At 37.3% G+C, this 26,261-nt stretch overlaps 1 protein-coding gene across 5 annotated transcripts in view; it reads right to left on the bottom strand.

Annotated features, from left to right (window-relative positions):
- The window catches only part of ZRANB3 (zinc finger RANBP2-type containing 3), a 303,348-nt gene that overhangs the window by 49,658 nt on the left and 227,429 nt on the right, over positions 1 to 26,261 (bottom strand). For 4 of the 5 annotated variants that reach the window (XM_053909315.1, XM_053909305.1, XM_053909304.1 and 1 more), the window contains 4 exons: positions 13,528 to 13,647; positions 10,504 to 10,623; positions 7,734 to 7,913; positions 6,797 to 6,949 (listed from right to left, as the gene is read on the bottom strand). In XM_053909315.1, coding sequence (XP_053765290.1) covers positions 6,797 to 6,949; positions 7,734 to 7,913; positions 10,504 to 10,623; positions 13,528 to 13,647 — 573 coding nt within the window. Of the gene's footprint in view, positions 1 to 6,796; positions 6,950 to 7,733; positions 7,914 to 8,681; positions 8,772 to 10,503; positions 10,624 to 13,527; positions 13,648 to 26,261 lie in introns of those variants that run through there. The other variant, XM_019454654.2, reaches the window with a different exon arrangement.

The raw sequence follows: 26,261 nt of genomic DNA, 5'->3' as shown, positions 1-26,261 counted from the left end.
AAAAGAGAACTACACACCAATATCCCTGATGAATATGGATGGAAAATTCTCAATAAGATACTAGCAAATCGAATTCAACAGCATATAAAAAGAATGATTCACCATGATCAAGTGGGATTCATTCCTGGGCTGCAGGGCTGGTTCAACATTCACAAATCAATCAACGTGATACATCACATTAATAAAAGAAAAGATAAGAACCATATGATCCTGTCAATCGAGGCAGAAAAGGCCTTTGACAAAATTCAGCACCATTTCTTAATAAAAACCCTTGAGAAAGTCGGGGTAGAAGGAACATACTTAAACATCATAAAAGCCATTTATGAAAAGCCCACAGCGAATATCATCCTCAATGGGGAAAAACTGAGAGCTTTCCCCCTGAGATCAGGAACACGACAGGGATGTCCACTATCATGGCTGTTGTTTAACATAGTGTTGGAAGTGCTAGCATCGGCAATCAGACAACAAAAGGAAATCAAAGGCATCAAAATTGGCAAAGATGAAGTTTTCACTTTTTGCAGATGACATTATACATGGAAAATCCGATAGACTCCACCAAAAGTCTGCTAGAACTGATACATGAATTCAGCAAAGTCGCAGGATACAAAATCAATGTACAGAAATCAGTTGCATTCTTATACACTAATAATGAAGCAACAGGAAGACAAATAAAGAAACTGATCCCATTCACAATTGCACCAAGAAGCATAAAATACCTAAGAATAAATCTAACCAAAGATGTAAAAGATCTGTATGCTGTAAACTATAGGAAGCTTATGAAGGAAATTGAAGAAGATATAAAGAAATGGAAAAACATTCCATGCTCATGGGTTGGGAGAATAAATATTGTTAAAATGTCAATACTACCCAAATCAATCTACACATTCAATGCAATCCCAATCAAAATTGCACCAGCATTCTTCTTGAAGCTAGAACAAGCAATCCTAAAATTCATATGGAACCACAAAAGGCCCCGAATAGCCAAAGTAATTTTGAAGAAGAAGACCAAAGCAGGAGGCATCACAATCCCAGACTTTAGCCTCTACTACAAAGCTGTCATCATCAAGACAGCATGGTATTGGCACAAAAACAGACACAGAGACCAATGGAATAGAATAGAAACCCCAGAACTAGACCCACAAAAGTATGGCCAACGAATCTTTGACAAAGCAGGAAAGAATAACCAATGGAAAAAAGACAGTCTCTTTAACAAATGGTGCTGGCAGAACTGGACAGCAACATGCAGAAGATTGAAACTAGACCACTTTCTCACACCATTCACAAAAATTAACTCAAAATGGATAAAGGACTTGAATGTGAGACAGGAAACCATGAAAACCCTAGAGGAGAAAGCAGGAAAAGACCTCTCTGACCTCACCCACAGCAATTTCTTACTTGACACATCCCCAAAGACAAGGGAATTAAAAGCAAAAATGAACTATTGGGACCTCATGAAGATAAAAAGCTTCTGCACTGCAAAGGAAACAATCAACAAAACTAAACGGCAACCAACGGAATGGGAAAAGATATTTGCAAATGACATATCGGACAAAGGGCTAGTATCCAAAATCTGTAAGGAGCTCACCAAACTCCACACCCGAAAAACAAATAATCCAGTGAAGAAATGGGCAGAAAACATGAATAGACACTTCTCTAAAGAAGACATCCAGATGGCCAACAGGCACATGAAAAGATGCTCAACGTCGCTCATCAGAGAAATACAAATCAAAACCACACTCAGATACCACCTCACACCAGAGTGGCCAAAATGAACAAATTGGGAGACTATAGATGCTGGAGAGGATGTGGAGAAACGGGAACCCTCTTGCACTGTTGGTGGGAATGCAAACTGGTGCAGCTGCTCTGGAAAACAGTGTGGAGGTTCCTCAAAAAATTAAAAATAGACCTACCCTATGACCTAGCAGTAGCACTGCTAGGAATTTACCCAAGGGATACAGAAGTACTGATGCATAGGGGCACTTGTACCCCAATGTTTATAGTAGCACTCTCAACAATAGCCAAATTGTGGAAAGAGCCTCAATGTCCATCAACTGATGAATGGATAAACTGTGGTTTATATACACAATGGAGTACTACATGGCAATGAGAAAGAATGAAATATGGCCCTTTGTAGCAACGTGGATGGAAGTGGAGAGTGTGATGCTAAGTGAAATAAGCCATACAGAGAAAGACAGATACCATATGTTTTCACTCTTACATGGATCCTGAGAAACTTAACAGAAACCCATGGGGGAGGGGAAGGAGATAAAAGAAAAAAAAGAGGTAGAGTGGGAGAGAGAGCCAAATCTAAGAGACTCTTAAAAACTGAGAACAAACTGAGGGTTGATGGGGGGTGGGAGGGAGAGGAGGGTAGTTGATGGGCATTGAAGAGGGCATCTCTGGGATGAGCACTGTGTGTTGTATGGAAACCAATTTGACAATAAATTTCATATAATAAAAAGGAAAAGAAAGGCTATTATCAGAAGCATAAGAAACAGTAAGTGTTGGTAAGGATGTGGAAAAAAAGGGAACAATGTGTGGGAATGTAAATTGGTGGAGCCACTATGATAGACAGTATGGAGGGTCCTCAAAAAATTAAAAATAGAACTACCACATGATCCAAATATTCCATCTCTGGGCATTTATCCAAAGAAACAAAAACAGTCATTTGAGAAGATATATGCACCTCTTAATTCATTGCAGCATTATTTACAATAGCCAAGATATGGAAGCAACCTAATGAATGAATGTATAAAGAAAATGTGGTGTGTGTGTGTGTGTGTGTGTGTGTGTGTGTGTGTGTGTGTGTATACTACTCAGCTATAAGAAAGGAACTCTTCCCGTTTTCAACATGAATGGACCTTGAGGGTATTATGCTAGGTGAAATAATTCAGACAGAGAAAGACATATACCATATGATTTCACTTATGTATGGAGTCTAAAAAGACCAAACCAACCAAACTAAGCCAAACTCGTAAATACAGAGAACACATTGGTGGTTATCAGGCGGAGAAGGGAGTTGGGGCATGAGTGAAATGGATGAAGGAGGCTAAGAGTTTACAAAAATTGAATTATAATGCTGTACACCTGAAACTAAAATGTTATATACCATTTTTACCTCAGTAAAAAATAAAAAAATAAATATATGCTATTAAAAAAAATGACATACACTGAAAAATCTGTGTGAAGTAACACTAAACTGTAAAAGAAAAACACCTGGCTCAGGGGAGTAAGCTTTGGTAAAGGTGGCTGGGTGATTTTTTAAAAACTTAATACATAGATATATATTTTTCTTCAAATACAGTTAAAAACAATAAACATGTATATACATGGGAAAATGCATTTTAAATTCTTAATTCTTATCTTAAAAATGAACACTTAAACATAATTCAATAGTTAGGAAATCTTAGAGAGCAAACAGCTACAAATCATAATTTTACTTACATATTTTTTTTTTTTAATTTTTTTTCAACGTTTTTTATTTATTTTTGGGACAGAGAGAGACAGAGCATGAACGGGGGAGGGGCAGAGAGAGAGGGAGACACAGAATCGGAAACAGGCTCCAGGCTCCGAGCCATCAGCCCAGAGCCCGACGCGGGGCTCGAACTCACGGACCACGAGATCGTGACCTGGCTGAAGTCGGACGCTTAACCGACTGCGCCACCCAGGCGCCCCATACATATTTTTAAAATACCTAGGATTTTTAGTATTTATTGATTTTTTATAAACCCAAATATATAAACACTACCAAAAGGAAAGTAGTTTTTTAAACAAAAGAAAAATGTCTTAGAAGTGATCCTTTGATTTTTTTAAGCTATATTTGATAGAATGGCATTCTAGTATCCTAAAAAAAAAAAAAAAATGTACCAGCCCTATAAATAAAATGCATACAAAATTTAATAAGATTCCACATAAAAAACATTGTTTCTTCTTATGGAACTAAACTTTACAGACTTTAATTTTATTCCTATAATATCTTTCAAAAATTAAAATTCATTCTTTCAAAACACTATTTTGCACACCTGAAACTAATGTAACATTGTGTGTCAACTGTACTCAAATAAAAAATGTTAAGCTCCCAAATTTCACACCACATGGCACCAAAGGGGCTAGGAAGAAGCAGACAGTTCGAACAATTATAAGCTTCTCTAATGTTCTCTGATAGTATTTATTATTATACAGAAACGTACCCGCCATTCAAAATTTACAAATAGTAATACTGTACTGTTTAATTCCTATTCTTTTTTTTTTTTTAAGTTTTTTTTATTTTGAGAGAGAGAGAGAAAGTGCACGTGAGCAGAGGAAGGGCAGAGAGAGAGAGGGAGAGAGAGAGAATCCCAAGCAAGGCTTGAACCCAGGAACCATGAGATCATGACCTGAGCTGAAACCAAGAGGTGGACGCTGAACTGACTGAGCCACCCAGGTCTCCAAATTCCTATTCTTCTTTAAAATTAAATATTTCTGTTGAAGTTGCTATTACGTTTTTTACTCTTTCCCAGACTCATTCTCCTCCTTCCAGATAAAATCAATATTACAAGTTTAATATGGGTTATTCCAATGTCTGTTTGTATATTTCATTATGTATAGATATGTATTCATAAATACACAATATTATTTGTGTGTATGGGCTAGGCAGTTTAAAAATAACATGTTTTCAAAATCTGGTCACGTTAAGACATAAATGTAATTCATTCATGTTAATTTCTAAATACCCATCAGGGCATTTTGGTTATTTCTAATCTTTAACAATCCAAAAACTGATTCAATAAACATTCTTCTACATGTATCCTTCTACCCACGGGTGAGAAGACATTCCTAGAAATGGAATGGTTTGGTTTAAGGGCATTTCCAACTTTACCAGATATTACCTAAATGCTCTCCCAAGGGGTTACAACAATTTGTACTCCTACCCAGCAGTATATGAAGCATTTGGTATATAAAATGTTCCTGACATTTTTGGTATGTTAAGTATTTCCATTGTTGCCAATCTAATAGGTGTAAAGTATGGTATTAGTGTAGTAGTTATTTTAAAAGTGTGTTGCATGTATGGAAGGACAGAGCCACAGAGCACATACACTGATGATATCAAGAAACAGAGTTCTTCCTGCTGGATAAGGGAAAAACATAAATGCTTATGTCTGCACAGATGGGAGGAGAAAAAGAACCCGGGGGTGCTGGATTTGAACTGGAGTCTCAGAGTGAACTTATGAACTAAATATGCACATATACATACATACATACATATTAACCTATCTTTGACAAAATGTATGTATGTGCATGTAAATCGCTGTATACACTGAAAATAGCCTAGAAATAATGACATCCCAGAGCAATAAAAACAAAACAAAACAAAACAAAAAACAACACCCTGATTTCTAAATATCACTTCCCAGCAAAGGGAATCAAGGCTCCTTAAAGAAATGTCCAGTTCCAGGTCTGGGGCAAAAATAATAAAAGGTCAATCTTAAACTGTCAAAAAGCAAGGAAGCAATCAAAGAAATGTAGGGACTTGTTTAAAAAATGAAGGGGTGCATGGGTGGCTCAGTCGGTTGAGCGTCCGACTTCGGCTCAGGTCATGATCTCACGGTTCGTGATTCGAGCCCCATGTCGGGCTCTGTGCTGACAGCTCGGAGCCTGGAGCCTGTTTCCGATTCTGTGTCTCCCTCTCTCTCTGACCCTCCCTCGTTCATGCTCTGTCTCTCTCTGTCTCAAAAATAAATAAACGTTTAAAAAAAAAATTAAAGAAAAAAAGTAAAGGATTATAACACATTAATAGTAACAGAATTCCCAAGCTCACAGTGATATTTTTTAAATGAGGAAAAATAAAGTTTGTCTTTACAGAAAAATGCCAGCTAATAAATACAGAAGCAAAGACAGAATTAGAAAAACCACTATTTAGGGGCACCTGGGTGGCTCAGTCAGTTAAGAGTCTGACTTCGGCTCGGGTCATGATCTCACAGCTTGTGAGTTCGAGCCCCGCATTGGGCTCTGTGCTGACAGCTCGGAGCCTGGAGCCTGCTTCAGATTCTGTGTCTCCCTCTCTCTCTCTCTGCCCCTCCCCCCCCTCAAAAAATAAACATTAAAAAAATAATAAAAAAAAAGAAAAAAAAAAGAAAACCACTATTTAAAAACTGATTCAGACAAAGATCATAGTGAATGCTAAGACTACCAGATGAAAGGTTCTGGGAACAGGACAGTCACATAATCTCAAAGAGCCACACCACAGATTACTTATTAACTGTAAAGGGAAAACGCGCCTGTACAATTTGCCTTATCTTGGTGAGGCAGAGTTTCTTTCCATGTTTACTGGCTACTCAAGGGCCCTCGTAATGCTCACATTCTTCACCTGTTTTTCTGTTGGCTCATTTGTGTTTTACTAATTAAGTTGTATAAATTGTTAGATACTTTGGACGCTGTAATGCAAATATCTCTACTGAGTCTGTGACCTGTTTGTGTTACACTCTGTGGCAAAATTAATACATCTTTCCATATCCTCAGGATCATAAATACAGCCACCGGTATTTTCTTCTGAACGCTGGATTCTACTGAGCATGCATTTCTAAGAGGCTAAACAGAGAGCACTGGTATGTAACTGCTGGAAGATACGAGCCACTGGTGCAGCTTCCTTGCAATGTCGTCTTGTGGTTCTAAGAGGTTTTCCAGCTTTTATGGGGAAGCTCCTTTCAACAGCATGAACAATGAATTGTGGCTACTTAAGAAATATATGACAAAGTTATAGTTTCAGTATATTAAAAAATAAAAAAAATAGAGAAAAGAATTTGTTATATGCTCTTACATGAGTGAACAAAATTTCATTCCTGAGCTCTTCACAACTTTCATTTGGAGTCCAAGCTTCAGCAAACTGTAGGAAATCCCATTTTTCCTTATCACCTTCCTCAGCCTGAAGCTGTTCCTTCCGACCATTCAGTGTGCTCCCTGTAACTTGTGTCTGTAAGAGGAAAAGGCATGTGAATTTTACAAAAGTTCTCTCATAGCAGATCCTTGCTAAGCGGTAATGTGATTCTGCATTTAAACCACGAGTAATCCATAAGAATAAACTCTTATCGTTTCAACCTATCATTGGATTTTAGTAACATAATATTTCAAAATTAAAACAGTCAATGATTCCTATGCTTAATGAGGAAAATGTCCAACTACAGAAGTTTTTCTTATAAAAAAATTTATTATGATATTTATAAACTTTGAAATTGAACCTACATATGATTGGCCATTTTGAATATCTAGTCAGTGCTTGAAAACCATCCTCTAATAACTAGTCAAATCCTTTCTGTAAATACCCCTGCAGGCTGGGGAGGAAAAACACAGGTGAGTGGAAAGAGCAAGCACCATCCCACCTACCCTTCCTGGAGTCCAGGTACAGGCTGTCTTCTGTCCAAAATTAGCTGGGAACTCAATACTTGAGTAACGGTTTATTCTTAGCTTACAAAAAGGACTTGAGGTTTGAAAACATTATGTTTCCTTGCTAGCTCTTCCTCCTCTGGCCTCCAAAATGGTAGATGAAGGCCTTGGAAGGCAGTAGGAAAACTTCATGTCTCTTCCTTATCACAGAGGAGAGGTAAGGTACCACCAATTGAAGCCTTTCTAAACTTGGTCCTTATCACTACCTTAGTGTACCTGGATATCCTTTGCCTGAACACTACAACTTAGCCTCTTAACTTACGTAGGCTCTGCATAATAATGAGTACAGTGATAACCCTGAATTCAAGCTTTACCTTTCGATTCAACATTCCCCACATAAGGGTGTCTAGGGTCCCATTTGCAACAAGGTAGTGAATATTCACAGAACTGCACTGTCCAATTCGGTGAGCACGGTCTTCTGCTTGTTTTATATGACCAGGGTCCCAATACAACTCAGCAAATACAACATGAGTTGCAGCAGTAAATGTCAAACCCTAAGCAAAATAAAGAAATTGAGATGCAAATAAACTGAGAATGTAACATAGAGCCGTATATAATAAAGTCTTTCTGAACATGTTAAATGAACAAGAGAAAGCTGAAGGACTTAAAAATAAATCAGTCTTTAATTTTAAGCCAAATTAAGAAAATTTAATTCATGAAAGGCAAATGAAGACTGCTTATTGCAAATGGCCAGGTAAACTACAAAAAACACACTTAAAAGGTATTTCAGTAATTTCAAAAGTCAGTTTGATGGATATATATATAAACAAAATCATTTTATCCTCTGATGAGGACTGGATTCACATTACCACTGGAAAATCTAATAAAATGAATTATAAACGAGAATATAATTTCTAACACATGGTATCCATAGCAACTAGGCAGACAGCAATGACTTCCTCTATTCATTTAGTTCAGTGTTGTTCTATAAAGCAAGAAAATCATGTCTCCAGTCACAATGTTCTCTTCCTATGAAATTTCTCCCACATCTCAAAACCCTCGTTTACTGGTTTGTATCTCAGTATGTAACACAACTGAATTTTTTGTGCAATTGCATGTTACATCAGTCTGAAACAGTGTGACATGAATAAGTATTAAGTCTTGTTTTATAATCAATATATGAGAAATAATACAAATCTCCTCAAAGAATGTGTCCAAAAATACATGATCTTAAAGTTGAAAGGCTGAGTGAAATGTGAATGGTGCTTAAGTTGTTGCCACACAGTAGTAAAGGATGTTATGAGGTTGACAGAAATACCTACCATCCATTGACAGAATCATCTAATCCACACTGTTGTTTACATGCACTGGAACTTCCATTGGAGAATGACTTTGGCAACTGCTGTGCTGCTATTTTTTGTTACCTTCAAATATTTTTATATCACATAACAATGTCAAACTAGCATTCATTAGATGGGGGCAGGAGTTCTCACTAAAGATGTATCACTTTGGAACAGAAGTTAGAAGTGATAAAAACATGGCAAACCAAATAGCCATCAAGCTAAGCTGTGCTGCTATTTAGGAAAGGAAACACCACAAAATGTTAGAGATGATGCTGAAGAATAAGAAGGAGTATTTAAAGAGGGATGGACACTTTTAAGCATCATATGACCATACAAGAATAAAGGGGAAATATGCTGGCAAGACCCACGTCCCTCTGAGATACTACTAAACTATAATGGAAGATTCACATGCCCTAAGAACACAGCCCTTTCTACTTTCCTTTATGCCTATGGACATACAAGGATTCAGGTATACAAATTTTGAATTACAGCAGGTCTTCAGGAATAAAGCCTTGAATAAAATACTGGTGCCCTATACAATCTTAATTTCAAAAAGTCTTTTTATCAAGCAGATCCTTCTGTGTGGCTTCCTCCAACCTTTCTTCTACCATGCTATCAGCACTCCATTTTTAAGGATCTTTGTGAGGATACTCTCTCTGGCTAGAATATTTTAACAGACATAAAACTCAGATGACCACAAGTTTCATCCAACATGGGGGAAATGCTGAGACACTTCTCCTTTTGGTTAGAACTCCTAGTGAGTTCTGGAACTTCTTCATCGTCATGGAGTTTCTCTGTACAATTTTACAGATGTCAATTAGCTTGCTAAAAGCAGGTCTCTGGCCCTGGTTTAGATTCCACAGTCTAGAGAAGATGACAGATATGCTCTTTACCAGGTTGGACGCACCTCAATATGCTCAACTCCTTTTCCCTATGTTACGTTTCCTGGCTTAGACATTTACATCAAAATATTGTGGGATGTTAGTAGAAAAAAAGTCCAGAAGGATCTCCCTTACATGGCATGGTGTTGTCTTCCACAAGAGCCATTTGGTTTTTATTTCTTTGTAACAGAACACCTGATTTTTAGTGTGACTAGACAAAACAAAGGCTACTTTCTCCTGCTTTCCTTGACGTTAGTTGTAACCATGGGGCTAACTGCAGGTGAATGGGCTGCAGCGTGCCTTTCTCCAGTCAGCTGCCTGGATGACAGGTATGTGGAAGAACTCCAGCAGCTCTCTTAAGTAAGAGATAACCTGCTAGGAGTGGTAGAGCAGAAAGACAGGAGAAGCTTAAGACCTAAGGACTTTGTGGAACCACCATGCAAACCTTGGACTGTCTACGTAAGAGAATAAACTTTGTGTATTTGAGTCATTCTTAATTTGGGTTCTCATTTACTTCTAGCCAAACCCAATCTTAAGGGTCAAACCAGGGACACTCCATAAAAAGTTCTCAGACAGAAGAGTTCTTTTCCCTCAGGCCACCTTGCCTCAGAAGCTCTGGTAAAACCAACTAAGATGTGTGCTATAGGAAATGAAAGGAAATTCTATGCAAATTAAAAGTAAGAAAAAAAAAAAGGTCATGGAAAAGTATTACAATCAAATTAGCTATACTCATCTAGGCAATTCTTTCCTTGAAAATTTAGGAAGCTTTGAGTCAAAAGTGTTGAGGTCTCTCTCAAATATTCTCCAAAGTAGAATATTTATTACACTTTTATCTTGATATAAAGCTATAATTATGGTTAATGACCTTTTTATTATCTTAATGACATTTCATTATCAAATTAACACCTGAAGTTTCTTACCTGGCCAGCAGCCTGAATGCTTAGGATAGCCACACGAGTATCAGGATCTTTTTGAAACTGATTAACTAGATGTATTCTTTCTGAAGACGGAACACTTCCATCTATCCTAATGTAGCGTGTCTAGTATCAACAAGGGAGATGGCAACATTAGCACAAACCCCGATGCACCTATCTCATTTTATATAGTTTATACCTGATTTTTATGCTCACATAACAAAACAGAAATGGGTTAAGATGAAAGGTTAGTAAATGTTATATAAGAAGAATCTTAACCAAATTTCTTAATGCTTCTTATAACAATTCCATATTTTTAAATCTTTTAATCTACTTGAGGGTAGGATCTGTGTCTAATTCATCTTCATACCATCAATGCCAAGTGAATGTCGTGTATAAAACAGGGCTCCATAAATCATCACTGAACTAATGTCTTCAGTAAAATTCTATGAAAATTCACATGCTAACTTTAAATGACAGATCAGGCTAACTTCAAAGTTACAGGCTCACTAATTCTAAAATAAAAATAAAGCCAGACAGGGGAGAAGGGAGAAAGAGGATTTACCCCCATTATTAAGGATTCATGAAGAATAGTGCATTTATTTCTGAAGTATTTCAATATTAATTGGGAAAATAGCTTTTTTAGAGTACGATTTGAATTCATTTTTTTTCACATTTCTAAATTTAAAAGAAATATGTGATAAGGTCATCTCCATTGAGTTGGGGAACCAAGACACTCACACACATTTTTTAAAAGTAGGGAAACATTAAGTGCTAAATTGAACAGTGCTGTCTTTTAGGGATGATTTGGGCTGGGTAAAGGGGAGCACAATCAGTGTGTGTGAGAGTAGTTAAAAATGACTCATTACTCAATTTTCTAAAATTCAGTAGAAGTCCTGAATTTCAAATAGTAGTCTCATTTTATAAGCACTTTTATGGAAAACACAGCCTTCAATAGTCAAGACATATAAATATTCACTTTCACAAGGAAATATTTAAGTTAATCATTAAATAGAATGTATCATATTAACTTTGTGTGTCTTCACAAACATATAAATTCATCAGTGATCGATTTAAAATCCAATGAGAGAGATTATAAGATCTTCTGACAGTCTTTCTAAAGAAAATACACACAGTCAGGTTAGACAGAGTTTGGGAGAAATTCGCCTCCAACCCATGACTACCTATCATTTTTAAATGTTAGTGATGTTAAATGGGATTCTAAACACATCAGTAAAGCAGAAGTGGGGAGAAGAGACAGACTGCCATACTTAGAATAGATCCCAGTAATTTTAAGGATTTAAGTTTAATGGAATCAGAATAAGAAAATATTATGAATTTGATTTTATTCCCCAATCATTTAAAAATATTAAAAAAAAAATTTTTTTTAACGTTTATTTATTTTTGAGACAGAGAGAGACAGAGCATGAACGGGAGAGGGGCAGAGAGAGAGGGAGACATAGAATCGGAAGCAGGCTCCAGGCTCTGAGTCATCAGCCCAGAGCCCGACGTGGGGCTCGAACTCACGGACCGCGCAATCGTGACCTGAGCTAAAGTCGGACGCCCAACCGACTGAGCCACCCAGGCGCCCCTTTTCTTTTATTTTTTTTTTTATTTTTATTTTTTAAATATTTCTGAGATTAACTTTCTCAAAAGGTGTTTTAAAAATACTGTACAATAATTAGGGGCACCTGGGTGGCTCAGTCAGTTAAGTGTCTGACTTAAGCTCAGGCCATGATCTCATGGTTACTGAGTTTGAGCCCCATATCAGGCTCTCTGATGTCAGGGTGAGCCCACTTCAGATCCTCTCTCTCTCTGCCCCTTCCCCACTTGCACTCTCTCTCAAAAATAAATAAACATTTAAAAAAATACTATATGAGGGGCGCCTGAGTGGCTCAGTTGGTTAAGCGTCTGACTTTGGCTCAGGTCATGATCTTGAGATTTGGGAGTTTGACCCCCATGTGGGGCTCAGTGCTGACAGCTCAGAGCTTGGAGGCTGCTTCAGATTCTGCGTCTCCCTCCCTCCCTCCCTCCCTCTCTCTCTCTCTCAAAAATAATTATTAAAAAAAATTTTTTTAAAAAGGAATCAATATTTAAATCAATACTACGATAATCAATGTGAGAACACCTTTTCACAGATAGCACTTTATTATGTTATCATAAATCTGTCTGTGAAGGAAAAATGAGAATTACTTCTTTGGTAATGTTAATAAACAGACTGCCAAATGCTCATAATATGTATACAAAGTTTTTAAAAACATGGCTTAATTCCTCCATGTAAAAAATCTACCTACACAGGCAAGTGGTTCTGCCACTCCATGTATATTAAGCTCACACAATTTGTCAGAAAATTTCTTTGCAGTTTCTGAGCATCTCCAAAAGCCCTCAGCACATAAAGAGAGATGACAGATTTAAACTCTGAAAGAAAAAATGGCAGATGCTGTCTCTGATAAGACTGTTGGGGAATTAGGTGAACCTAAGAAAATGCAGTTAAGGCCAGCAGGTTTGGAGAGCTTACCTGATACTGTACCTGGGCCATATGTTTCACATTCCCCTGTACTAAATCTTCCAGGCAACATACTCTGTTTAAAGTTTAAAAGGTATGACTGCAGTTGGGCACTAAAATTGGCTGAATTCATTCTCTGTTTCCCCTCAACATCACCCATGTTCTAAGGTTGCCTTGAGGGTAAATAAGAATTTTAATTTTTAACTGTCTACATCAGTCTCAAATGGTGTATCCAGTAACAATGCTGAAATTCACAATATAGGCTATCAAGTCAGCATATTTTAGTCAACCCAGATAATTAGATTAGTGGAAAATTATAAGCCTGGAAGAAAAGAAAAAATTTAATAGTGTATCATCAACATAATAGTAATATATAATATTAGTGTAATTTGCAAGAAGAAAATCTAATAATAATATACCATCATTTAAAGAAGGCCAAAAAAACCTCAATTACAAGACTACAATTGATGTTTATTATATTAAAAATCTGCATCTTAAAAGTATTTCATAGAAAAATAACATACCTTGTTTTCTATGACTGCTTCTGTGCAAGCTTGGAGCATGCTTAAATGATGAGCAAACACCAGAAATTTAAGTGAATCGTTCTGAAGCATCATCTTAATATAGTCCTTTACAGCACCTGCCTAGATATTAAAAGTTAAACCTCCATTAATGTCATACAAATCTTTATTTGAAAAATGTCACTTACGTCACTTTCTTTTCATAAAGCATGAAAAACTTTTCAGAAGTCAGTAAGTTTCTATGAACTAAGTGCTTTGCTCTCGAGGTAGACTAAGGAAATAGAGGCCCACATTTAAGGGGAAAAGGGAAAAAGAGACACAAGGGAGGGAATAAAAACAAACAAACAAATAAAAACACCTTGAGAAGTAAAACAAGAACAAGTCAAGAATGAGAAGAAAAAGTTCCAATGGAAAAGAGGTAGTCAATTAGGCTATGGCCAAAAAGGGGTTGGTGGTTTTGTTTAGAAGCTCATTTTCAAAAAAGCTCATATAAAAGACTACGTGGAATAGGGTTAAGGAGGAAATGAATGAACAGCACTTTTTTTTTTTTTTTTTTTTTTTTTTTTTTTTTTTAAGAGAAGACTACAAATTAAGAAAGCTGGGACTAGAGCGTAAGGGTTAAGGAAAGTTGATTCATTTGTTTTTTTAACTAAGAAGCTTAGGTAGGTTTAGAAATAGGGCATTTAAAGTGTAGATAGGCTAATGGAAATGGACAATGAGGGGATCTAAGCTTGTCTCCAAGAAGCAGAAGGTTGTAGAAGAGGCTGAAGTGATAGGATAAAGGGAACAGGAGGGAGGTCAAGAGCACAGAAGGACATATGGAGAAACTGTGAAGGAGAAAGGAGAAAATCAAGATAGCTCAGATTAAAAAGACTTTTCTCTCTCTCTCTTTTTAAAAGTTTATTTATTTATTTTAAGAGAGAGAAGACAGTGAGTGAAAGCATGCCAGCAGGGGGGAAGGGGAAGTGTGCAGAGAGCAGATGAGAGAAAATCCCAAGTAGGCTCCATACTATCAGCAAGGAGCCCGATGTTGGGGCTCAAACATATGAACAGTGAGATCATGACCTGAGCCAAGATCAAGAGATGAGTAACAGACTGAGCCACCCAGGTGCCCCTAAAAAGGCTTTTCTTAGTTAACTTGAGGACAAGTTATCTATTAAGAATGAGTAATCAATGTGAGATGAATTAAATAGGAATCAAATTTAAAGCATCAATTTAATCTAAAACACAAATGTAGTCTCTTAACTATTAAAAGCTAGTTAGATCGCTCAGTCAGTTGGGTGAACAACTCTTGACTTTGGCCCAGGGCATGATCTCACAATTTGTGAGTTTAATCAAGCCTTTCGTCTGGCTCTGTGCTGACAAGGTGGAGTCTGCTTGGGATTCTCTCTCTCTCTTTGCCCCTCCCCTGCTCAAGCATGTTTTCTCTCTCTCTCTCTCTCTCTCTCTCTCTCTCTCTCAAAATAAATAAACTTAAAAAAAACTAGTTAGAAATTTTGGGAAAAGAGAGCAGGCTGAACACATTTAACCTAGACTCCCTCTAAATGCTGTATGTATGTATGTATGTATGTCTGTATGTATGTATGTATTATATATTTACTGTTCATTTACTTAGAGAGAGACAGAGTGTGAGCAGGAGAGGGGCAGAGAGAGAAGGAGTGAGAGAATCCCAAACAGGCCCTGAGCTATCAGTGCAGAGCCTGGACATGGGGCTCGATCTCACGAAGTACAATATCATAACCTGAGGTGAAATCAAGAGTCTGACGCTCAATCAACTAAGCCACCCAGGCACACCTCAATGTTGTATTTAAAAGACAGCAAAGCATACAGAGAACTCAAGAGGAATTAATAGTGACAAAACTTTGGAAACTAGAAAGTAGACAGATGCTTAGTAACTAATTAGCCAACCTGACAGCTCCTAAGGTGGAAGTATGGAAAGTTGACAAGCAAGAGGTTTAGAATAGAGGTAATGTAAAAAAGGCTTAGGAAATGGTGCTAAGGGAAGTGAGGTTGGGGGTGTGGCTACAACAGGAGGATTGGTCAAAATAATATTTGAGGAGTTGATCATGTACCAACACTGATCTAGATATTCTCCTATTCCTATTCCACACAATAGAGTACTTCTCCAACCTACTCTGGCAGAAAGCAAGAGATTTATTTTCTAGAGAGCATAAAACAGAAGGTATATGGATAAAGGAATCCTACAATGATGGTAGGCTATTCTACAAAAATCATAGGGATTAAATAAAAGTTACATAATAAATGTGGAGATCTGCCCTTCTCTCTCAGCCTTCTTATCCTCCCATGTCTCCAAAAAGACAAAGAGGCTCATGCCTTCTACACAGGAGAGGAGAATCACATAAATTGATTATATTCTAGGGAATGTGACAAGCCAAAAAGAAAAGACTAAAGAGTCTAATATTGAGGGTTCCTCAACAAGACATCCAGTCAGATCATCCGTTATTAAAGGCCATAGTCTATAAGTCATATCCATGTACAGTTTCCAGTCAGTGTAACTAGAAGAGATTACATTTGTAAGACAACAGGATGCTCTAAAAATGGAGTGGCTAAGAGGGAAAGGGGCGGAAATACTTTTGGAAATTAAAAATCTAACAGTAGGAATTAAAAATTCACTGGTTATGAAGCCAAGAAAATCTTCCAGGAAGTAGATGAAAAATTATAATAGAGTAAATATAAAAGTGTAAGAAAATTAGAGAAACAAACCAAGACGGCAATACATGAATAAAATTTCTAGATACAACAGAGAAAACAGAGGAAAGAAAATAATCAGAGAAAAAAAAAAGTTTTATAAAACTTAAGGGCAGGAGTTTTCAAAATGGAAAATGGAATAGGTCCTCTGAGGATCCATGGATGAAAATGGACCTAGAGTGTGGTCCATCATCATGAAACTTTAGAACACTGGGAACAAAGAAATAATTCTTTAAGCATCCAGGGAAGGGAGGAAAATAATTAAAACAAAAGACTTGAAGTGCATTGGATTTCTCGATATCTGTAGTAATTCTGAGAAAATGATTCCTTTCTTCCTTCCTATCTTTCATTTCTTCCTTCCTTCCTTCCTTCCTTCCTTCCTTCCTTCCTTCCTTCCTTCCTTCCTTCCTTCCTTCCTTCCTTCCTTTCTTTCTTTCTTTCTTTCTTTCTTTCTTTCTTTCTTTCTTTCTTTCTTTCTTTCTTTCTTTCTTTCTTGAGGGCATGAGTGGGAGAGGGGCATAGGAAGAGGGAAAGAGAGAATCCAAAGTTTCTCTCAAGATGTGGGGCTTGATCTCATGACCATGAGGTCATGATCTGAACCAAAACCAAGCGGCTCAGTCAGTTAAGCGTCCGACTTCGGATCAGGTCATGATCTCACAGTTTGTGGGTTTGAGCCCTGTGTCGGGCTCTGTGCTGACAGAGCCTGGAGCCTGCTTCAGATTCTGTGTTTCCCTCTCTGCCCCTCCCCTACTCACACTCTGTCTCTCTTTCTCAAGAATAAATAAAACATTAAAAAAAAAAAAGTTAGATGCTTAACTGACTGAACCACCCAGGCACCCTGAGAAAATGATTTCTAATTAAGAATTATACACACCCAAATTAAAAATCAGGAATAAAAGTAGAATAAAGCTATTTTCAAATACACAGAAACTCAAATAATTGATGACAGCTAAAGACACAAAGCAAGCAGTAATACAAACCAAGAAGCAATATAAACATGTTGTTGAGGGATTTGAAGTAAATATTAAAAGAAAACCAAAAAACAGCTAAAAGAACAGAAAGTGGTTGCCTCTGGGGAGTAAGTTCAGAAGACATATTTTTTGAAATAGCTGTTTTTCTTCATTAAACTAGGATTGTATGTAGCTTTGGCAATAATAAAAAAATTTTTTAACAGGGACATTTCCAAATTGAAAAGTACCTATTTAAAATTAATGCACACAACTATAAACTCATAGGACTGATTTTGCACGCTACATTTTGTATGTATACATTTTCCAAACAATAGAAATTCATCATACAATGAGACTTAATGGAGGCCATTAAGAACTTTAGCCTTGGATTTCAGTGCCTCAGAGAGTGAAATGAAGTACTCTCAAACTAAAGAGCTATAAATTCCAGATATGTTGCCATGGTAACTGAACCACTTTAATAAACCGCTTGTTTGGCTAAAGAGCTGTATTTACTGTGATAAGTCTTTCAAAAAAACACACGTCAAGTTGGAGTATTTTTTAGGTACATTCATTTACCATCCATTGCAGACTTAGAAATTATACAACCACTGTATCCCCAGTTTCAGATGCATTCCCTGCCTGAGCAAGCTATTTCTGCCAGAGTCCCCTCCACTGATATCACCCCTTACTCATTACAATCAGAAACTGCTGATGCCAAAGCCCAAGCGTCCTGTTTCCCACTCCTTCTAATCACTGGTTTAGAAAGGCTTATGGTTAATATTAATATTGCAAGTTCAATTATATAATGGGCTAAACAGTCTATTGGGACTAGCCTAGTAACTTAAAAATCATTGTGACCTTGCTTCCTAGAGAAAGAGAACCAAAATATCTATGTAACAACCTTTAGGATTTCCATTAGGTTCTTACAAGGGGACTGCAAATCACTGCATTTTAAAATGTACCACACAAGCATGTTAACTGTTCTGATTTTATTCTAATTAAAACTGTCACTGCATTGTCATATTTTACATTATCTGGGCAGGAAGTTGCTTTCAAACTATCTTAAGTGTGAATTATGTGGAATGGCAGGTCCCAATCAGTATTTTGGTTATGCAAGTTCAGGTTTTGCAGAAGTTGCAAAAAATTTATGTATTCACAATCTTACTTTGCTGAAACTGTCTGTTAGTCCAAGCTCTAGTTTAAATAATGAAGACCATACATCTCATTTAAAGAAATTCAGAAATGAAGAGAATATAATATATGCTAATATTTGTTTCTTAAATTGGTTTTAGTGAATAGGTAGGTGTACATCATAATTTTTGAAGTAAAAGTAAAGCCTCAAGCACATTAAAGACCTGATGAAATTTACTTGATTTTAAATTGTCAGCTTTTAATCAAATGATAAAAGGGAGAAACAAAGAATGAAAAAAACCATCAAATCTGCATTATGACAAGAGACTCTGTCCATGACCAAATATTAGTTTCGCTTCCCTCGTCCCTCTTCTTGACTAGGCCTCAGCCTGTCCTGGCCAGGTCTACACAGCCAAGGCTCAGCAAGAATCCTGCTGAGTCAGTTTATCAAGAAAGCCCCTACCCTTGCTACCTGATCAACCCTTGATATCTGATTAAGTTCCTCATCCCCCACTTATGATGTTTAAGCCCTTGGCCTTCTTGAGCAAGAATCTCCCTAGCCTTAATGTCTCTTCTTAGTAATTTTGCATCCACTGACCCCCTTCATGTTGCAGGGTGGCTAAATCCCCACTGGTTCTTGTTGAATTCAGAGTTGAGCAGTCTCTCTCCACAACTGTAAGAGGGTTGACTCCTTTGCAATGATCTTGAATGAAGTCTTCCTTACCATTTTAATAAGTATCAGAATGATTTTTTTATTTAGCTGCTACAAATTTCAGTTAAAGGAGTATGAGCATAAAAGAAGCTCCTCCTTAAATTCTTAAGTCCTTAGGCCCCAGAGCAAATGCAGTTTTATTTAGATATAGGGTGGCCTTGTGCTTTAAGGAAAGTTCTTCGAGCTCTTTTAAATAAACACAGGGTGAATTGTGATTGGTCTACGCAAGCCTAGCACTTCCATTCTCCCTGCAAGTGACTCTAATAAGAAATGGGAGAAGTCTGCAGGGGCCTTCCAAAAAAATCCTCACTGACAAAGGGACCCTTAGGAAGGCTTTTTCTTGCTTTGGACATTATGGTCTGTACATGGTATAAGGAAGTGCAGCAGCCATCTTGGGGCCTAAGGAAGCCATTAAGAACAAGCAGCAACCTAGCATAGACAAAGCAGAAAGACAGAAGAAGCTGGGTTCTTTCAACAAACAAATAAACAAAAACACAAAAAACCCACAATACCTTTATTGGGATATAATTCACATACCATTAACTTCACCCATTTGAAGTGTGTAGTTCAATGGCTTTTAGTTTTATCCACAGAGATGTGCATCCATCACCATAGTCAGTTTTAGAATATTTTCATTATCCTACAAAGAAACCCTTCATCTCTTAGCCATGATATCCCCACCATGGTCTCTGCCTCACCCCCTAGCTCTAGACAAACACTAATCTACTTTCTGTCTCTATGAATTGGACTATTTTGGACATTTCACATAAAATGAATAATACAATGCAATCTTTTATGACTGGCATCTTTATTAGCATAAGGTTTTCAATCCATGTTGCACCACATGTTGGTATTTAATTTCATTTCATTGCCATATAACATTCCATTGTATGGATATATCACATTTTATTTGCCCATTCTTGATATCCTCTCCGCTTCTTTTGTTTTTATACATTTGTCTTGTTCACTTCATAGTATTTATTAATTTATCTGTGATAGTTGATTTAACCTTTACTCTTTAAAATTATAAGAGGAAAGTATGAAAGTAAAAGGGAATATGCATTGCTTATTCACCCCCAACCCACCCTGTCCCGCCCCACAGACCACCACAAAAGAAAGGCTAGAAATGTGTCTTCTGCTATCCCTTCCATTGGCCCATGGCTCTTAATTTAGAAACCACTTTATCAGCCTGAAAAGATATTTTCAAATCTGTAGTAAATATTTTCAAATCCAGTAGAAGACAGCCTTCAGGAGAAGAATGGTAGTTCCATATTATGATATCAGTATTTTGGACATTTCACTGAGCCCCATGTCAAAAAAAATAATAGTTTCACTTCCAAAGAAGGTTTGAGTGAACTACTGTTAAGTGTTTTCTTATTTCTAGCCATGTTTCTTTCTTTTTTATCATTTCATTTAATTTTTTTCATCATAAGTGTACTCTTTAATCCCTATTCCAAATGTCTCCCATCCCTCCACCCACCTCCCCTCTACATGAGCATGAGTGGGTGAGGAGCAGAGAGAGAGGGAGACATAGAATCTGAAGTAGGCTCCAGGCTCTAAGCTGTCACCACAAAGCCCAATGCAGGGCTCAAACTCATGAACTGTGAGATCATGACCTGAGCCAAAGTCTGATGCTTAACTGACTGAGCCACCCAGGCACCCCTAAATTTATTTTTTTAATTTACATCCAAGTTAGCATATAGTGCAACAATGATTTTGAGTAGACTCCTTACCACCCCTTACCCATTTAGCCCATCCCCCCTCCTACAATTCCTCCAGTAACCCTCTGTTTGTTCTCCATATTTAAGAGTCTCTTATGTTTTGTCCCTCTCCCTGCTTTTATATTATTTTTGCCTCCCAGCCCTTATGTTCAACTGTTTTGTCTTAAATTCCTCATATGAGTGAGGTCATCTGATTTTGTCTTTCTCTAATTTCACTTAGGATAATACCTTCTAGTTCCATTCACGTCATTGCAAATGGCAAGATTTCATTCTTTTTGATTGCAGAGTAATAATCCATTGTATATATATACACCACATCTTCTTTATCTATTCATCCATCGATGGACATTTGGGCTCTTTCCATACTTGGGCTATTGTTGACAGTGCTGCTATAAACATTGGGGTGCATGTGTCCTTTCAAAACAGAATACCTGTATCCCTTGGATAAATACCTAGTAGTGCAACTGCTGGGTCATAGGTAGTTCTATTTTTAATTTTCTGAGGAACCTCAATACTATTTTCCAGAGTGGCTCCACCAGTTTGCATTCCCATCAGCAGTGCAAAAGAGATTCTCTTTCTCTGCATCTTTGCCAACATTTTTTGTTGCCTGAGTTGTTAATGTTAGCCATTCTGACAGGTTTAAGGTGGTATCTCATTGTGGTTTTGATTTGTATTTCCCTGATGATGAATGAAGTTGAGCATTTTTTCATATGTCAGTTGGCCATCGGGATGTCTTCTTTGGAGAAGTGTCTATTCATGTCTTTTGCCCATTTCTTCATAGGATTATTTGTTTTTTGGGTGTTGAGTTCGATAAACTCTTGGTTTGTCTCTCCTTTTATTCCTTTGCTTGTTTGTTTTGTTTCTTCAATTCCACATATGAATGAGATCATATGGTAATTTTCTTTCTCTGAATGACTTATATCATTTAGCATTATATTCTCTAACTCTATCCATGTCATTGCAAATGGCAAGGTTTCATTTTTTTATGGTTGAATCATATTCTGTGTGTGTGCGTGTGTGTGTATGTGTGTGTGTGTGTATGTGCACCACATCTTCTTTATCCATTCATGTATTGATGGACACTTGGACTGCTTCCATAATTTCGCTATTGTAAATAATGCTGCAAGAAACATAGGGGTGTTTGAGTTAGTGTTTTTGTATTTTTGGGGTAAATACCCAGTAATGTGATTATTGGATCACAGGATAATTCTATTTTTAACTTTTTAAGAGAAACCTCCTTACTGTTTTCCAGAGAGGCTGTACCAGTTTGTATTCCTGCCGACAGTGCAAGAGGTTTCCTTTTACTCTACATCCTCACCGACACTTGTTTCTTGTGTTTTTTATTTCAGCCATTTTAATAGGTACATTTCCCTGATGATGAGTGATGTCGAGCATCTTTTCATGTGTCTTTTGGCCATCTGTAGGTCTTCTTTGCAGAAATGTCTATTTATGTCTTCTGCCCATTTTTAATTGGATTAGTTTTTTGGGTATTGAGTTGTATCCGTTCCTTATATATTTTGGATAGTAACCCTTTATTGGATATGTCATTTACAAATATCTTCTCGCATTCAGTAGATTGCCTTTGAGTTTTGTTTATGGTTCCCTTTTCTTTCCCTTGCCTCAGGAGACATCTAGAAAAATGCTGCTAAGACTAATGTCAGAGAAATTACTGCTTGTGCTCTCTTCAAGGATTTTTATGGTTACAGGTCTCACATTTAGGTCCATTTTGAGTTTATTTTTGTGTATGGTGTAAGCAACTAGTCCAGTTTCATTCTTTTACATGTAGCTGTTCAGTTTTCCCGACACCATTTGTTGAAGACATTGTCTTTTCCTGTTGTATATTCATCCCTCCTTTGCAGAAGATTAACTGACCATATAATTGTGGGTTTATTTCTGGGTTTTCTGTTCCATTCCATTGATCTATGTGTCTATTTTTATCAAGTACCATATTATTTTGATTACTACTGCTTCGTAATATAACTTGAAGTCTGAAACTGTGATACCTCCACTTTTGTTTTTCTTTCTCAAGCTTGCTTTGGCTATTTGAGGTCTTTTGTGGTTCCATACAAATTTTAGGAGTTTGTTACAGTTCTATGAAAAATGTTGTTGGTATTTTGAAAGGAATTGCATTAAATATGTAGTGGCTTTGGGCAGTATAGACATTTTAACAATATTTGTTCTTCTAACCCATGAGCATGTAATGTTTGTTTCTTGGAGTGGTCTTAAATCTCTTTCATTAGTGTTTTACAGTTTTCAGAATACAAGTCTTTCACCTCTTTGGTTAAGTTTATTCTCAGATATTTTATTGTTTTTGGTGTAACTGTAAATGAGATTGTTTTCTTAATTTCACTTTCTGCTGCTTCATTATTAGTGTATAGGAATGCAACAGATTTCTGTACATTGATTTTATATCCTGCAACTTTTATCCTTTATGAATATACCTGTAGATAGAAATCTAGTACTTCTAATACATCTAATCTTTTAACACTGAGTTCTATAAGCAGTCCATTTCACAGTGAAGCAGATGGGCTACAATACCAGGAAAAGAGGGCAACTTCAATTTAATACTTTAAACAATACAATTTTACAAAAGAACCTGGGATCCTAAGCCTTTCCATACAACTTTTTAGAACAAGATATAATAAAGCAATCATTTTATCCAACCATTCTTTTTCTTCCTTTCTTTCCTTTCCTTCCTCCCTTCTCTCTCCTCTCCTCTCCTCTCCTCTCCTCTCCTCTCCTCTCCTCTCCTCTCCTCTCCTCTCCTCCCCTCCCCTCCCTTCCCCTCTCCTCCCCTCCCCTCCTCCCTCCCTCCCTATGATTGGTGAGGGCTGACATTCCCTTAAATGACATATTCTGTAACTGAACTAACATTACTTCACTTGTTAGTGAGTCACAGATAGAAACTACACCAGGTGGAGCTGACGCACAAAGGTAACTTTATTTGTAGCAAATAAGGAGATCACAGGGAATAACTTCCAAAGCCATGAGTCCCTGAGCAAGGGTGAGTGGGTTCCTTTTATTTAGGGTTAGGATGAATATTTAGAAAGGGAGACTTGTTATTGTATGGAGAGGCAAGCATAAAGTCATGCATGTGCCTTAAGGAAACATACCTATACATACATTGTACGTTATGTAAATGAGGTTTGTGCTCCTCCTAGGACAGAGATTTTAGAATGATAATGACGTAAAGGTAGTAACTGTCCACCACTCCATGAGTCACTCCATGGTCCATCTGTGCAAGTTTCAGTTGGAGGTTAAGCTCATACTGGTCTAAGTGGTCTGGACCAGTGGGAGCTCTCTGTCTGGGCAGGCATTATTGCTTGAGGGGAGTTTCAGTTCCCACCACCAGATACCCATTGGGTTTTTTGTCTAAGTTAAGAGATAGCTGGAAAAAGCTCAATTAAAAACTTGTTCTCATGAAAGATGATCTCGGGGCGTCTGGGTGGCTCAGTCGGTTAAGCGTCCGACTTCGGCTCAGGTCATGATCTCACAGTCCGTGAGTTCGAGCCCCGCGTCGGGCTCTGTGCTGACAGCTCAGAGCCTGGAGCCTGCTTCCGATTCTGTGTCTCCCTCTCTCTCTGCCCCTCCCCCGTTCATGCTCTGTCTCTCTCTGTCTCAAAAATAAATAAACTTAAAAAAAAAAAAAAAAAGTACAAACCAAGGGACAAAATTCTTAAAAAAAAAAAAAAAAGAAAGTTGATCTCAGGGAAGTTTGATCATAAAAATATTGATCAAAACAGCTCATCTAATTCTTTTAAAATTAAACTCAATTTTCAAAAACACTTCTAAACTCTAAACTCTACTGTTTCTAAACTCTATCTACTAGTCATGTCAGTAAAGTCATCAAATTTGTACTACTATAGCATAAGCATGAATAAACCTTATTTGTGTGGTAAAAATTTTTATACATAGAATGTACAGAAATTTCAATTCTGAATTTTCTCCATGTTTGCACAGGGATGCTTAAAAATCATGAGTAGGAAAACAGACACCATTTTAAACCCATGGTCACTAACAAACATTAAATTTTTCAGCTATCCTACTGCACTGATGGCCAAGTGCATGTACTCTGGAGCCAGACTGTCCGGGTTCAAATCCTGTCTCTATCATTTACAATCTGAGTCCTTGAGCAAGTCACTTAAATTCTGTGCTTTAGTTTCTCCATCTACAGAAGGGATAAAAGTACCTACTCCTCATGGAGCAGTGGTGGAAGTTAAAGACTTAGTGCATAAAATATGTAGGGAGTAGTGCTTGGCCCATGATGCCCATGGTCCCAAGGTAGAAGTGCTAGTTCTTATTGCTGTATTTCCCCATCAAACTGTAAAAACCACTTCAACCTTTACTATTTTCTTCGAAATCACAACCCATGCCTTTTGGCTTTCAAATACCCCACCACAAAGGGAAAAAAGAATTCATCATCTGAACATTTTTACCTTTTGTTGCTTTCGTTCATCCTCATTTCCTTTCTTTTTGTCATGAGAGGCATTTCTTCTTTTCTCTAAGGCGAATCTCTCCATCTGTGATTCCAAACTTAACCATTCCTGCCACCTCAAAATTCCTGCATGACTCCTCCCTCTCAAATGGAAATGTCTCCACCTTTATTAAAGCCTTCCTCCAGACCACATGGCCATAGAGCTAATATACTATCTCTTTCTTCCTCTACAAGGATAACATTATTGTTTTATTTGCACTTTATTATTACCAACCATATCCTTACTAAAGAACAAGAGGCCAAATGTGCCTGGTTTAGAGCCAGAGTCCCTTTCTTACACAAAAGAACTGGCACAGGACAAGGTTCTCTTCAGTCTCACAACGCCCTGATCCCTGTGCAGCAGGGAATCCTGCAGTGGCCTCATTATACATCACTGCATATTATAAATAGGATCCTACCTGTGTGAAGCTGCTGAGGCAAGACAGCAAAGAGGAAGTGCACTCTGTGCATAATGGAAAAGTGTTTAGAGCAGTTTGCCTTCTAAAAAGTTTTTAAGGCACTAAGGAATGCTCTCATCCCCAAAGTGACAAGAAATTTTAAATTATGGGTTGGTTTAATCATTTTTATAGAAATGGTACTGGCATTTCTCTTAAAAGGTTTTCGGTAAAATGAGGTGTTGCAATATACCAGAAAAACACTGAGAGTTGGCCAAACCATACCACTTACATCTGTCCTTTTTTCCTAGGAAAGTACTATGCTGATCCTAAATCTAAAGAATTTGTTCATTTTAACCCAATGCATTCTCAACAAATATTACAAAGCAATAAAAGTAATGATATAGAAGAAGAAAAGTAATTGTCATGATCTGGGATCATTCACCAATTGACTTTTTACCAGTAACATTATTTTACCTTCATTTCCTTTGTTAGTGTCACTGCTGTTAGCCTGGACTACCAGTGTGGCATCCCAACTGAATTCCCTGCTTACAGGCTTGTTCCTTCCAGTGCATTCTCCGCATAGCTATAGTTCTTTTCCCAAGGCACAAATCCAATCATTTTACTCTATTTTACTCTCTACCT

Source organism: Panthera pardus, unplaced genomic scaffold (genome assembly GCF_024362965.1).
Source record: "Panthera pardus isolate Hobbes unplaced genomic scaffold, ASM2436296v1 HiC_scaffold_10, whole genome shotgun sequence".
Taxonomy (NCBI): domain Eukaryota; kingdom Metazoa; phylum Chordata; class Mammalia; order Carnivora; family Felidae; genus Panthera; species Panthera pardus.
This window is presented reverse-complemented; position numbering and strand designations above follow the sequence as displayed.